The sequence below is a fragment of the Pan paniscus genome, chromosome 12 (assembly GCF_029289425.2).
Source record: "Pan paniscus chromosome 12, NHGRI_mPanPan1-v2.0_pri, whole genome shotgun sequence".
Classification (NCBI taxonomy): Eukaryota; Metazoa; Chordata; class Mammalia; order Primates; family Hominidae; genus Pan; species Pan paniscus.
Genome location: NC_073261.2, coordinates 51,878,011 through 51,891,959, shown reverse-complemented (window position 1 = coordinate 51,891,959; position 13,949 = coordinate 51,878,011). Strand labels below are relative to the sequence as shown.

Below are 13,949 nucleotides of genomic sequence, written 5' to 3'. Positions count from 1 at the left end.
GCAGAGAGTAGGTGGGCCAAGGCCCCACTGTCTTTCACTCAGGCCCGGTGACTTCCCCTTGGTAGATTGATAAGCATCAGCTCTGAAGGCTGGCTGGATGCTGGGTCCAAAACCTGACCTCAGGGTTTTGACTTTGTAAAAATGGTGTAATTATTACCTACCTTAAAGGGTTGCTATAAGGGCTAAAGGAAACATTGCATTGAAAGCCCTGGCACAGTGCCAAGTGCGGACTCCCCATAGCACTTTACAGATTTTACTGTTTCTTGCTCCTGGCGGGCGTCTGGATAGAGGCTTGGTGCGGCAGAGTCTCGACTTTATTCTCAAATATTGGGAAAGTAGCCTGGACAACATAGCGGGACCTCCTCTCTAAAAAAAAAGTTTTTTAAATTAGCCTGGGGTGGTGCTGCACGCCTGTAATGCCAGCTAGTCGGGAGGTTGAGGCAGGAGGATCGCTTGAGCCCAGGAGATCGCGGCTGCAGTGAGCGGTGATCGCTCCACCGCACTCCAGCCTGGGCGACAGAGCGAGGCCCCGTCTCAGACAACAAAACAAACTTACAAAAAAACCGGGAAAGGTGAGCGTCTGGACTGTGGGCCGGAAGAGGCCCAAGTGGACCTCCTTCCTCCACCCTGGAACTCTGGCCGGAGGCAGAGCGCGAGGTGAGGAGTCCAGGGCCCCAGAGCCCAGGATTGGCGGCGGCTTTGTCTTCAATCGTCCACCTGTATCTCCTCGTCTGACAGGTGGGGCCGGGAGTCAGGGCCGGCAGGGCCGAGGCAGAAGCCGGGATCTGGAGCGCCCTCGGGCAGTGCTAAGCTGCACAGGACTTCCGGGGACAACGCGCGTAGCGAGGCGACGTCGGCGCGCATCTCTTCCACGTCGCGCTTGAGCTTGGCTCGCCGGTTCTGGAACCAAGTGACCACCTGCGCGTTGGCCAGGCCGAGTCGCGTAGCTAGCCCGTCTCGCTCGGACGGCGCCAGGTACTTCTGGAAGACGAAGCGCCGCTCCAGCTCCAGCACCTGTTGCGCGGTGAACGCAGTGCGTGACTTGCGCCGTTTGCGGCCGAAGGGACCAGGGCCCAGCGCGTCTGGACCTACCCGCCCTGTAGGGATAGGGAGGGGGTCAGTTTCCAGCCTCCGGGAATCAGGCTGGGCCTGGAAAGAAAAGTTGGGGGTGGGGTCGGGCCGGTGGCGGTGGGGGAAGTAGAGGGAGAGCCAGGAAGGCGGACGGAGACCAGAACTGTGATCCCTTATCGGGAGTCAGGCCCAGGTGGGGATATGGGGCGCAAAGCGGGCTGGCCACAGGGGTGCGAAAGGCAGCAGGCTGAAGGCATATTGTAGGGGCAAGGAAGTGAAGGAAGGGAGGGATGATTCAGAGGTGCAGGGTCAAACCTTCTGGGGTGGAGCCTTTGAGGCTTTTAGGAGCCTCAGGCTGAGCAGGCTATAAGTTGAGGGTGACATCAGAGGCGAGTAAGAGTCAGGGCAGCCGACCCAGCGTGGTGGTGGTAACAGGACTTAGATCATGCCCTTCCATGGATCGGGTCGGGCATTCGGTTTACAGTTCCTTAGTGACACCAGAGCCCGCTCCTCCGGTCCCAAAGGGAGATAATGAGGTACAGAGAGCGAGAAAAGGCAGAGTGCGGAGTCCCGCGCCCAGTGCTGCGCCAAGGGCTTTCTGCTCCTTGACTCCCCTCGAGAAGAGAGTGGCTTGGAGCGGAGCTTGGTCACCCGGAGAGACTCGACTCTCCAGCGCTTTCTGTGCCGCCTTTGCAGGCTCACTCGTTTACCGCCTGCGGCTGAAGCCTTTTGTCTCTTTCTCTCCTGCCTTTCTCTATCGCGATTGCCCCGCCTACAAGGAACAGAGCAACAGGTCGCTCAGTTGGCGACGGTCTGCCCTTTTTCCTTGGCACTTGCGGCCTTCCGGAGCCGCCGCGGAACCTAGGGACTAACGGAGGAGAGGTGAGAAGTCGCAGGTGCGAGTCCTGGCACGTGGGCTGAGGACAGGGGACGGATTAGGGTGGGTGGCCTGGGCTGGGACAAAGGTTTGAGACGGGGAACCAGGAGGAGAGAGGTGAGGAAAAGGCTAAGTCAGAGTCCGCGACCTTGCCGGCTCTATACCTTCAGAGGGCTGCAGAGCGCGCGCGTCAAGTCCGCGGAAAGTTTTACTAGTCAGCTCCTCCAGCGCGCACAGCGGCGACGTTGGACCCGGACCCGACTCTGGAAGCTGCGGCGCAGAGGGTGCTCGGGGGACCATGCGCGGGGCTAGGATGTCTGCGATGCTTAAGAGTGTCCGGGGTGTTCGGGGCTCGCGTCCCGCGTTCATGGTCGGCCGGGCTGGGGCGGTCCGGCTGTCCGCTGCGCTAGGCTCCGCAACCGCCTGGGCCCCAGCGCTCGGCTCCCAATCCGGGCCCCCAGCCTCGGACCCGCCCCCGGCTCTGGGCCCGAGTCCCGTGTGCCCCTCCTCCTGCGCCCCCACCTCTCCACCCCGGGCCGCGGTGGATCTGGAGCTCCTAGATGTCCGGGGAGGGTATTTCTACAGGCTGGGGCAGGCGCAGAGAGCAGAAGCCGACCAAACTACCCACCAGAGCAGGGCCACGGGGCTGCTCCGCGCTGCGGGGCGCTGCACCGTGCACAGTCAGGCCGGGCCATACCTCCAGACGCTGTATGCCGCCGACTCCCCGCCTAGCTGCCGCTCTGGCTCATAAACTAGTAGACGATAAAATGGCCTTCTCTGGCCCCAGCGGCTGGGGATTTGCAAAGTTCTGAGGAAGGCTATCAGGGCTGACTGTGCTGGGATCTCTGATCCCAGCTAGGACCTCAGTCTCCTAACCTGGCTCCCTCTTCCCCACCCCACCCCTGAGAAACGTTGTTTCTGGTCCTGACGGCTGGAAGTGATTAGTGCTGCATGGGTCGGGGGCGCAACACTTGGGAGGACCTGGCCTGGCGGAGCGACTGCAACTGGGAATAGTGGGGATGCCACGAAGAAGCAAGCACAGGTGAATGGACCCGAGGCTGCCCCACCTGACGAAATCAGAACACACAGAGAAGCTGCCGGGAGACCCGGGCCGCAGGAGAGAAGACCCAGGGAACTCCCAGCTGGTGCAACTTCCCAGGAGGGGTCTTTGTCAGTGAGGACTGGCAAAATCAGTCGATTTTGTCTGTCTTTATCTTCTTTTTATTAAGCTCCCATAGTTCAGGTGTGTATGGTTTCCCCAGCCTGCAGAGGCTCAGAAACTGCCAAGGGGAGCAAGGTGCCCTGACCAGAGAGGGGTCACTCCCCATAGAAGAGAGACTTGAAGGGCAGACTTCACAGACCCAGCTGGATCTTGGGACATTCCTGACAACCCAGGTACTAACTGTGAGGCCTGGTATACTCATTCCTATTTAATCTGGGCCCTTTTTATCTGCCACACTTATTCTGGTTCTGGGCTCATACCTGGGTAAGCACCCACAGCCCTCCTTTGTAGGAAGAAGGCAGCTCAGGGACAGTGGGGCCTCAGCAGTGGAGGCCCAGCAGGGTATGGGTTTTGTTCCTACATTCCACCCCAAACAGCTGGAGGATTCACACCTTAGAGGCAGGGAAGCCCTGCCACTCCTGAGGAGCTTGCTGCTTTGCTGCCCAGGGAAGTCAGAAACTGATGTGCTTCTAGCTTTTTAAAACAGTGTCAGGAAAAACCAGGCCAGTCCCTCCTGGACTGTCCATTATGTCACTTTCCTTGTAGACCCCTGCATCTCCCACCATCTGTGCAGTGTCCACCTGTCTATTCCCTGGGGCAACTGCTGCATGCAATTGGGGTTCCCTAAACAGGGCTTAGGAGATCCAAGGCACCTGGGCCAAAGACTCCTTGACAAAGATGGGAAGGCACCTTGATAGGGTCTTCTTGGTAAAGAGCTCACTCCAACAACCCCCCTCCCCCACCCGCAACATTCACATAATGCCCTCCTGGAAAGCTGAGCAACACACTTAAAGGCTGATGGGCCACTGCTGGATCAAAGAGCAGAGCCAGGCCATGGTGGAAAGCTGAGCTGCCTCAGGACGTTGTTAAATGGTTATTAATGGTGAGGGGCAGGGGAGGGCCTGGAGAGATCTTCGGGCTACAGGCCTCAGCCCTGGAAACCATCCTAGTGGTTTCACTTAATGTGCAATAAAGCAGCTCTCTGGAGGCAGCAGGAACTGCCCCACTGCATCCCAGGCATGTCACCAAGCAGATGCTGCAACCTTCACTCATGCATCCTCTGTGGCTTTTGTGTCTGTCTCTACCTCTGCTCTCAATTACTTACGTGTGTCAGTGAGGAGTGTGGAGCTCTGCTGATGGGCCTGTGCCTCACAGCCCCTTCCATCTCTCCCGCCTAGTTCTCCCCTCTGCAGCTGGGCTCAGGTACTGGGATTGGACAGCTCCTAAACATGAGTTTGGGGGAGGAGATGGAAGTGGAGAGTAGCAAAGGGAGGAGGCCCAGGACAGCAGAGGCCCCTCTAAGGTCGTCAAAGCAGCCAGGGACTAGTCCAGGGGATCGTGGGGCCACAGGAGGGGACTTTTCTCAGTACTGGAACTCGAGCTGGGGCGAAATCGGATCCACAGAGAGGGGTAGGAGGGTGAGTGATTAATGAGGAAGATTAAGAGATTAAAACTTGTTCTGGGTTGGGGAGGGGACACTCACTCGGCTGTCCTATAGGTTACCCCCCACCCCAGCTTGGAAGCACAGAAGCTCCTGGGTGCTCGCCTCTTCCCACCCGCGGGTAGAACCCTCCCTGTTCACGATCCTTCTCAAGAGATGCACGGAGGCCAGCCTTCACCGCTGGCCCCGCGGGGCCAACGGTTTTCCTTTTCAGGCAGTCTCTTGTGTTTCCCACCTTCTCAGATTCCTTTGATTGTCCATTCAGACATTTCGGGGCCCTGCGCTCCCTCCCCTTGTAGAGATCCCCACATTCCAAATTCGCTGTATTGGGAAGGCACCCCATTCCCGCTTAAGGATGCTTCCTCACACCTCCCCTTTCAGATTTCCCATTCTCACCCCTCAGCCCTACCCCCACCTTATCTTGCACCCACACACCCCATCGGCGGGTTCCTCCACCCCGGGCCGCCCCCGCTCGACCCCGTTCCCCACTGGTGGCACGGAGGCCTGCTCAATAAACGACCTTTAGTCTCGGATTGCCTGGCCCGGACATTCCGCTGAATTCTGTGAATGTGTAGCAGGGTTGGAGGACCCTCGGAATAACCCCCTTGGGGAGGTGGACAAGGACAATCTCAGCGAAGAGCTTGCTCCCCTCCTCCCCACCCTTAGGAAACGTCCGTGAACCGGAGTGAGAGGGAAGTGGGAGTTCAGGGAGCAAAGTCCAGGCGGAGGAGCGTGAGGCGGGGCTTCCGTCGGTCCCGCACACTTCTGGGATTGTTTTCTCTTTCAGAAAGCGCTACTGCGGAGTGAACCGGTCCTTATATCTTAGTTTTGTGACTTTGGGGGCGGCAGGCCTGTGAGTTGTTTTCCGCCCTGGACGCTGTTTTGCAAAGATCTCTGCGCGCCCACCGCCACCCTCCCGGGCGTGCGGGCCGGGAAGCAGCCAGCGGTGGGAAACTCCGACGCCCTCCTCGACACTTTTCTCCCCCCAACTCCCCAAGACTCACTTCTAGGGAAGTCCTTTTTCCCATCAAGCCCTGGGAAAGACTGGCCAGGCTGAGAGAGGGACCCGTCCTCCTCTGTGCCAAAGGCGGGAGCAAATCCTGGTGCTGTCGCCTTTGGATGTGAGTCCTGGAAATGGCGGGGGTGAGGAAGGTGGGCAGGGGCAAGATTTGGCCCTCAGGCGAGAACCGACGCCTTGTCCCGGAAGCGCAGCACGGCTGAATGCGTCCGGGGGTGCAGACGGCGCTCTGGGGTGGTCCTGCCGCCACCTCTCCTTTGACTCAGGAGCGCCGCGCCGCGTCCGGGCGCGTTCTTAGTCGCGCGAAGCCAGAGAGGACCCTGGGCGTGATTCTCCCTCCCTGGCACAGACGGAGACCCGAGTGACCCCGGGGTCCGGGTGGGCGTGGGGAATGGACCCATAGACCCGGGACGAGCGGCGCGGAGCCCGCAGCTGGCCAGCTTCAGCCACCTTGGGAGACGCAGTGCAGCTGCCGCTGCTGACAGATAAGACCAAGGCTCGGCTGGGCCCCACCCCAGATCCGGCCTGAGCGACTTCCGCGCTGCTCGGTCTCAAGGCGTGAGTCACCAAGGGCAAGTCCCGTGACTTGGTCCTCAGGGTCTCCGGCCTCGGCACATTAATCTTCAGACCCGGCTTTTTCGACGCCGAGCTGCCGCCCAGCCCCAATGGCAGGGCCTTCCAGGGAGTCCCAGTCAGACTGCTCCCCAGCTCCCGCAGCTGCTCGGTTCCTGCAAAGCCCCCGGGAGCGTTTCTACTCTCCCCTGAGCCCACGCCATCCCGTCACTCCTAGGAAACTTTTCGCGCAGAAACTCTTGGAGAACAGCCCCGGTCGCCAGGTACTCGCCCGCCCGGACCGCAAAGCCCACAGAGCTTCAATTCGCAGGAAGGGGAGTGGGGAGCCCTGAGCTGGGGTGTTCCTGGAAGAGGTCGGGGAGCGGGGGGAGAGGCATTCCAGGCTGGAGGCCTGGAAACGTTTGGAAGCTTTGCTAACCTTGGAGACCATGTCAGGAAAGAAGCGTACCCAGGCCGTCTGCGGTGTGCCCACCCCGATCCCCATCAGTGCCCCACGCACTCGAGCTCTTCCTCGGCGTCTGCAGCCTCTTCATCCGCGCGGAGAGGCGGAGGTCTCCCAGAAACAGAGTCCGACTGTGGCACCCCAGAGCGTCCAATGCGAGCTCAGGCCTTTCCCGCAAGTCTGGAGTTTTCTTAACCAGTTGAGGCCGCCTTCGCTGTACTCACTCCCTGCCTCCCACCCCATCTTCTGCCACCCGACCTCCATCTTTGATGGTTAGCGCCTTCAGCCCTCAACAGCTTCGCACAACCAACCCCTAGAAGCCGTGGAGTCAGACCGGCCAGGGTGGGACCTAGGTTTTAACTCGGGTTCTGGCTACACACGCTGCGCCTCCATACAGTTTGTCCCAGATTTGGCAGCAGGCCGGCTACCTTCAGGAACTCTTTGCTTTGGCTTCTGTCTGTTCCTGTCTGTTGGGCAAGTTTCTAGCTACCCCACTGAGAGAACCATAGAACAAGGACCCTGGCATGGCATACAGACAAGGAATGTTTGCTGAATTAATGGAGCTGGTGCCTTGCAGCTTCCCTTTTGTTCCTTGAAGTTGCCCTTGCTCTCCTCCACATCAGCTCCCTCTCCTCCTCAGCTACTTATTCCCCACCCTGGCTTCTTCTAGTCTCAGTCCCCAAGTACTTGCTGAATCCTGTATGGACAGCCTAAGCCTCCATTTCTGACAATTCCTGTGGCCCCACTCCATTTGTTTTTTAGACTTCTCCCTCCTTTTTGTCCCCATCCCCCAAGTTATAAAACTATAATGCAATTCTTTGGATTTTTCTTTAAAAAATCACACTTGTTCAATCCTGCAGCAGCCACTGTCCAACTCTAGCCTTCTCACCACCGCTGAATTAGGAAACCTCCTAACAGGCCCGCACCCGCACTGTATGCTGCAGCATACAAAGACAGCTGAGAGCTCCCCTCCAGGAAACCTTCCCATCACCAAAAGGAGTGGTGTGGGAGGCCTGGTTTCACACATATAGGGATCCTCTACCCTTCTCCTTTGGCAAGACATTGAGGGCCCATGGCCATAGAGGACACGCCCTTCTTCACAATGAAACTCAGAGGATTTTTGAAGAAGGCAGGACACAGCATGAGTGTGAGGCAGGAAGAATAAGGCAGAAGAGAGATGCTTTTTAAAAGTTTTTATTTCAAAAAATAAAGCTGCAGTTCATTTCACATAAATATCTGGGGAGGGAAGGGGAGTGGGATGGGATGGGGTGGGGGCTTGGCCCCTACCTCCTCTTCTCTTTCACACTGTATTGTAAAAGCAAAGGGGATGGCTAAGGAGAGAATGAGGAAGTAGTAGTCAGTGGGGAGTGTTCTTATATTATTCAAAGGGCCCCTCAGCCCACCCTTCCCCTGAGGACTGTAGGATGGTTGGGGGGAGTCTGAAGGGGGTGTGATGCCAGTGAGGGTGGCCTGGCTTACCTTGCCGAACCAGCGGGAGAGCCATATCTGCTTCATTGTCATGTGATCAGGGAGAACTTCATTGTCAAAAAGGAGCTGCACCTAGGAGGGAGATGGGGGCATAATTTTAGGAACTTTCTGGCAGGTCAAAAACTACCCTGGTCCACCCTAGACTCTGTCCCTCCTTTCTTAGCCCCTTCTCCCCCTCAAGAAACCTACTGTGGGACTACTCACATGCTGAGGGTTTAGCATCAAGCGGTGACACAGGACCCTCCGGAGATGGCGTACCTCAGCTCTAACAGAACATCGGACATACTTGTTCTGGGAGCAGGGAGGGGAGGGAAGAGGGCAAGGTGTGTGAGGGAAGGACCATGGGAGGTGAGTCTCCTTAGAGAGGCCCTCCCCTCAGCCCTTCTCACCTGCAGGACGCTTTTATTCTTGTCTTTGCCAGAACTGGGGGGAAATAGACACAGGTTAGGGAACCCTATCTTTCCTCCTCTCCCCCACCCAGAGCCATGATATACTCTCTTCAAGGGGATAGGCACTCACTCACTGCTCAGCCTCTCCCCTAGACCCTCCCTGGCTCTGGGTCATTGGCACTGTCACCTCCTGCAACCCCTGACCTTCTCCTCACCTCAGCCGCTCCAGGCACAGGTTCAGCTGCTCATCATAGCGATAGTAGTGGGCTTTAGAGTGGTCAAAGCTGCTGAAGGGGAGGCCGAGGTTGCTCAGTGCTGGCTCTGAGAAAGATAGGGTAGTGAGGTGGCTGGTGGCACACATTCCATACTCCTCTTTCCCCAGAGAGCAAAACTGGTCAAGAAGAATGCTCTGGGGGCTTTACTGTCCCGCGGCCAAGGACATACCTTCCCCAGTGGGCTGGGTGACCCGGTCCAAACCTCGGGACTGGTAGAATTCCCGAATCCGTTTCTCTTCACCTAGAAGAAGGTGAAGTATGAGAATAAAGTATTAGCCCTTCGGGGCCGGGCGCGGTGGCTCACGCCTGTAATCCCAGCACTTTGGGAGGCAGAGGTGGGCAGATCATGAAGTCAGGAGATTGAGACCATCCTGGCTAACATGGTGAAACCCCGTCTCTACTAAAAAATACAAAAAATTAGCTGGGCATGGTGGTGGGCGCCTGTAGTCCCAGCTACTCAGGAGGCTGAGGCAGGAGAATGGCATGAATCCAGGAGGTGGAGCTTGCAGTGAGCTGAGATTGCGCCACTGCACTCCAGCCTGGGCAAGACTCCGTCTCAAAAAAAGAAAAAAAAGAATAAAGTATTAGCCCTTCCTCACTTTTTGTCCTTCCCTCATCTTTGGCCTTCTGCCTACGTGAGTCCTACCAAACCCGTCACCTCAAGCTGCCACTCAGCAATTAGTCCTCAAGAGGCCCCTCAAAGTCAGGTTGGTGACTCACTGTCTTGCAAGCCAGGCACCAGCTTATACACGATGTCCTGCATGACCCGGTCCAGTTTGAGGTTGAGCAGTGGCTGTGTCTCGTGGATCTTAATGTTGCACATGGGGCAGTACTTGCTAGTTTGGAGGTACTTCACAATACAACTCTTGCAGACTGCAGGAAAAGAAAAGCAGATTCTCAGGCCCTCTGGAAACTGGATTCATGGGCTGGGTGGGGTGCCTGGATGCGTGAGGCAGGCCACACAGAAGCTGGCAGTCAGCTTGGTGAAGACTAGGGACTGGAAGAACTAGGCAGTCTCCAAGGCACTCACAAGTATGAAGACACTCTGTGATGGTGGTGGCATCCACGAAGTAGCCGGCGCATAGGCAGCAAACAATGTGTTCATTCAAGTCTTTGATCTTCACTCGAACCTCCTCCTGAAGATACACCCTCCGTCACCAATCATCCACCCTCAAACCCCAACCCGTGCGCCTTCCCACCTTGGGGGTCGCCTCCTTCATCACACTAGACGGCCAAGCCCCGCGCCCTGCGCCATCAGCCGGGGATTAGCTCCTGGGGGCTGGCACTCCCCCTCCGCCCAGCAGAGGGCTCCGCGCACAGCGGGGGCTTCCCTCACGTGGACTCGCCTGACCCTCCTTTCCCAGGGGAGACTACAAAACGTCGGCGACACAATGCGCAGGCGTCCTAACCGGAGTTTGGCAACCCGATCGCAACCACGCAGGCGCACTGGGCACTCTGTCTCTGCGCAGGCGCACTGGGCGCCCGGCCAGCCACCGCCCGTCCTTTAGCCCGCCCCAATTCGCACCGCTGGCCGACCACAGCAGTAACCCTGCCGCCCTTGCACCTCGTTCCGTAGCGGGTCCATCTTGTACACTGACTGGAGCTGGTTCCGAAGCCTCATCGCGATCGCAATCTGGCCCCCCTGAGGAGACGCCATCTTAAAGGCTGATCCCAGCCGGCCACTTCCGGTGCCGCCTGCAGGGCGGGACTTGTCTCCCAGCAACGAGGTTCTAGGTCTTTTCGGATTCGCTCACCCTCTGTAAGGCCCCGCCCACGTCCCTTTCTCCCCGTGTGCTCACCTGAGCCCCACCGGCCCCTCCCCTGCTCAATCCGTAATTAAGGAGTTGGGGGGGGAGCGTAGGGAAGGGTCCTATCTCTTCAACCTCCTGTAGAAATCATCATAATAGGCCCTACGCGACCTCAAGACTAACTTTTGGAGCCTGCGAAAGACTGCCCCCTCCTACCCCCAAAGGCCTGGCAGTCTGTGCCCGCTACCCGCTCAGGGTCGTCGGTCTTCTGTGACGACGACCCTGCTGAAGAAGCCCCTCCTGGGTCCTCTCCTCGTAATGCCGCCCTGTCGGCGTCCGCGTAGCGGAGCTTCGTCCAGATGGCGGGTCTTCTCCCGGCTTCACGGAGGGAGTTTCTCGGGCTTTGCAGAGTCTCGGAGAGGGTGCCGGGGGATGGGGAGTGAGAGACCCCCAGGGACTTGGTAGTGATCTTATTCCCCCATTCTCCCCCTGCTGCCGGGGATGGGGGGGGCAGGCCCTGGTTAATGATGATGATTTAATCATCGGCGCCTGCGGAGGCCTGGGACAGACTAATGCAGAGCAGATGCCGAAGGAGGAGGGGAGGACGACTAGGACACTGCCACACACAGACAGGCTTAGGCAGCGAGCGCCTGTAGTAGCATAGGCCCAGTCCCGCACTTGGGGACTACGCGGGGTGCTCGCTCGAGAGCTCTACACCGCCGGCCCTGGGTACTTAAAAAGGGATAAATTTGCTATGAGGTATTAACATCAAATGCAACTGGAGATACGAGAAGGGAGAGATTCCAATGGAGACCTCAAAAAAGGCTTTCTGGAGAAAGTGGGACTTTGGGCACAATTTAGACTTGGGGGAGGGGGTGGAAGTGTGGTGAAATAGAAAGGACGTGGAGGGGAATGACCAGAGGACAGGAAGGTCAAGATGTAGATTTGAGAGTGGTAATAGAAAAAGCAGGGCCATAAAGAGTTGCGATTTTTAGCCTGAGGGCAATTGGGAGCTAGCGGACTTTTTTGAAGGGAGGTTATCCTGTGAAAGCGACATTTTTGTTCATTTCTCTTCAGAGTGAATTGAAGTGAATATGCAGCAAGAATTTATGAGATTAGTGATTAATCAATTATTCGTTACAGCCCCTGTTTACCTACTTCCCTGGTCCGAGCCACTATCATCTGTCCTCTGTAGTGGCCTCTTGACTGTTTTCCTTGAGTCCCCCTTCGTCTGTTCTCAACATCACAGTTCAGTGCTATGTTTCTCAGAGCTAGTGATTCTGATAAAACATGAAACACAAAGGACAAAGGACAATTTTTGAGATGTGGATATGTTTATTATTTTTATGGTGATGATGGTATCATGGGTATATACATATGTCAAAACATCAAATTGTACACTTCAAATATCTGCAGTTTATATGTCCATTATACTTCAAGAAAGCTATTAAAAATAAAGTTGAAAAATTAGGTTGTTCCTTTTTTACGTTTAAAACCTGTTGAGAGCTTCCCTTTTCAATCAGAATGAAAGTCAAAGTCTCAGAGTGGCGTGCAAGGGCCTGCATAGTCTCTTCAGATACACCAGGATATCCTTCCACTGTGTCCCCAACTTGAAATGCTTAGGTATCCAAAATGGCTCCCTCCTTCTTTCAGGTCTTTACTCATGAGGCTGCTGTAATCACTCTAGATGAATAACAACTCACCCACCCTTTCACTTCCTTGCTTTTTTTTTTCTGGTTAGCACTTATTAGCATTCTATCATTTATTATTATTTAATATACATTTCTAATATATATTATATTTTCTAGTTATTTTCAGAAAATATTTTCTAGAAAATTTATTTCCTAGTTTTTCATCTGCCTTTTCCACTAGACTATAAGCTTCTCAGTGGCAAGGATTTTTTTCCTCTGTTGTGTTCACAGATATAGCTCCAGTGCCAGATGCATAGTCGGTGTTCAATAAAACTTTTCTGGATGAATACATGAATGAATCCAAGTGGTGGTGATGACAGCCTCGATTAGGGTTTTAGCAATGGCAATGGAAATGAAGGGCTGTATCCGAAACAGTTCAAAGGAAAGTATAATAGGAGGAAGTAGCCAAGAACCTGGCTTGGTAGGCCTGGGTAAGAGGGTGAATGAAGAGCTTTGGAGGGAAGCATGTCCTCCAGCCTGCTGGACTTAAGGTGGCTGCAGGGAAGCAGGGGGAGCTTGTCAGAAGGCTAGGAGAGTGAGCGGTGGGGCTGAAGTGTCAGAACAAGGGATGGAGGTCTCAGAGTTATCTGGCTGGATATGAGAGTTGGGACTTTTGGAATGGGTGAAACTTGAGCAGATGAAGAGATAAAGAAAGCTTAAGGCCTGGTGCAGTGGCTAATGCCTGTAATTCCAGCACTTTGGGAGGCTGAGGCGGGTGGATACTTGAGCCCAGGAGTTGGAGACCAGCCTGGGCAACATGGTGGGACTCCGTCACTACAAAAAGTACAAAAATTAGCCTGGCATGGTGGCGCGTACCTGTAGTCCCAGCTACTTGGAAGGCTGACGTAGGAAGATTGCTCGAGCCTGGGAGGTTGAGGCAGCAGTGAACCGTGATAATGCTACTGCACTCCAGCCTGAGCGACAGAGTGAGATCCCATGTCTTAAAAAAAAAAAAAAGAAAGAAAAGAAAAAAGAAAGCTTAAGTCTGAGCTCTGAAGAATCCTCACAGTCTTCAGTGGAAGAAGTAAAATCAGTGGAGGAAAAACATAAGCAGTGACTACGAAAGTCCAAAGATGTGGAATAAGATATTACAGAAGCAAAAAGAAGGGACACTTCAAAAAATAATTGATGACCAGCAAAGTAAAACATGTCAGGGAAGTCCTGGAGGAGGGATACTGAACACTGGAGCTCTCTGAGAAAGGGTTACTATAATGAAGGCAGCTTGCACTGAGTTAAAACAAGAATAAATCATGATGAAATGGAGGCAGCAGGCATGAAGTAAAAAGGAAAGGAAAAGCATGATCTCTCTTGAAGACTCAGGCGAAGATTTTGTCCAGATGATAAAGATCTGAGACAGCTGAGGGGTAGGAAAGACTAAGTTGATGAGAGCCACGGACACACAGGACATGGTGAGACAGATCCAAAGCAGTGTGTATGAGGGGGCACTCATTCCAGCACCTCTATCTTCGTCTTTTTTTTTTTTTGAGATGGAGTCTCGCTTTGTCACCCAGGCTAGAGTGCAGTGGCGCGATCTCGGCTCACTGCCAGCTCCGCCTCCCGGGTTCACGCCATTCTCCTGCCTCAGCATCCCGAGTAGCTGGGACTACAGGTGCCCGCCACCAAGCCCGGCTAATTTTTCGTAGCTTTAGTAGACACGGGGTTTCACCGTGTCAGCCAGGATGGTCTCAATCTGCTGACCTCGTGATCCACCCAC

At 55.4% G+C, this 13,949-nt stretch overlaps 2 protein-coding genes across 4 annotated transcripts; both read right to left on the bottom strand.

Moving 5' to 3' along the window:
* Positions 1 to 296: 296 nt before the first annotated feature.
* Positions 297 to 5,754, bottom strand: LBX2 (ladybird homeobox 2). Of its 2 annotated transcripts, none has more exons than XM_024927607.4 (2): positions 5,447 to 5,754; positions 297 to 1,097 (listed from the first exon to the last, which is right to left on the bottom strand). In XM_024927607.4, exons 1-2 carry the CDS (start codon positions 5,637 to 5,639, stop codon positions 706 to 708), a joined length of 585 nt encoding a protein of 194 aa, XP_024783375.1. In that variant the 5' UTR covers positions 5,640 to 5,754; the 3' UTR covers positions 297 to 705. The 2 variants fall into 2 exon arrangements, with proteins under 2 accessions (XP_024783375.1, XP_057157266.1); XM_057301283.2 differs by lacking the exon at positions 5,447 to 5,754 and adding an exon at positions 2,113 to 5,348.
* Positions 5,755 to 7,822: 2,068 nt separating this feature from the next.
* On the bottom strand, positions 7,823 to 12,001 carry PCGF1 (polycomb group ring finger 1). 2 transcript variants are annotated; one of them, XM_003810331.7, is made up of 9 exons: positions 10,361 to 12,001; positions 9,827 to 9,932; positions 9,517 to 9,669; positions 8,966 to 9,037; positions 8,737 to 8,842; positions 8,522 to 8,555; positions 8,337 to 8,423; positions 8,124 to 8,204; positions 7,823 to 7,975 (listed from the first exon to the last, which is right to left on the bottom strand). In XM_003810331.7, exons 1-9 carry the CDS (start codon positions 10,451 to 10,453, stop codon positions 7,928 to 7,930), a joined length of 780 nt encoding a protein of 259 aa, XP_003810379.1. In that variant the 5' UTR covers positions 10,454 to 12,001; the 3' UTR covers positions 7,823 to 7,927. The 2 variants fall into 2 exon arrangements, with proteins under 2 accessions (XP_003810379.1, XP_063450906.1); XM_063594836.1 differs by having other exon boundaries at positions 7,823 to 8,204.
* Between the last annotated feature and the right edge of the window lie 1,948 nt (positions 12,002 to 13,949).

Coding starts and splice junctions, on each gene's coding strand:
- LBX2 (XM_057301283.2), bottom strand. CDS start 2,317: ATGAACGCGGGACGCGAGCCCCGAACACCCCGGACACTCTTAAGCATC. Junction 1,098..2,112: donor CGCTCTGCAGCCCTCTGAAG/GTATAGAGCCGG, acceptor CTATCCCTACAG/GGCGGGTAGGTCCAGACGCG.
- PCGF1 (XM_063594836.1), bottom strand. CDS start 10,453: ATGGCGTCTCCTCAGGGGGGCCAGATTGCGATCGCGATGAGGCTTCGG. Junction 8,424..8,521: donor AGAATAAAAGCGTCCTGCAG/GTGAGAAGGGCT, acceptor CCCTGCTCCCAG/AACAAGTATGTCCGATGTTC. Junction 8,205..8,336: donor TGATGCTAAACCCTCAGCAT/GTGAGTAGTCCC, acceptor TCTCCCTCCTAG/GTGCAGCTCCTTTTTGACAA.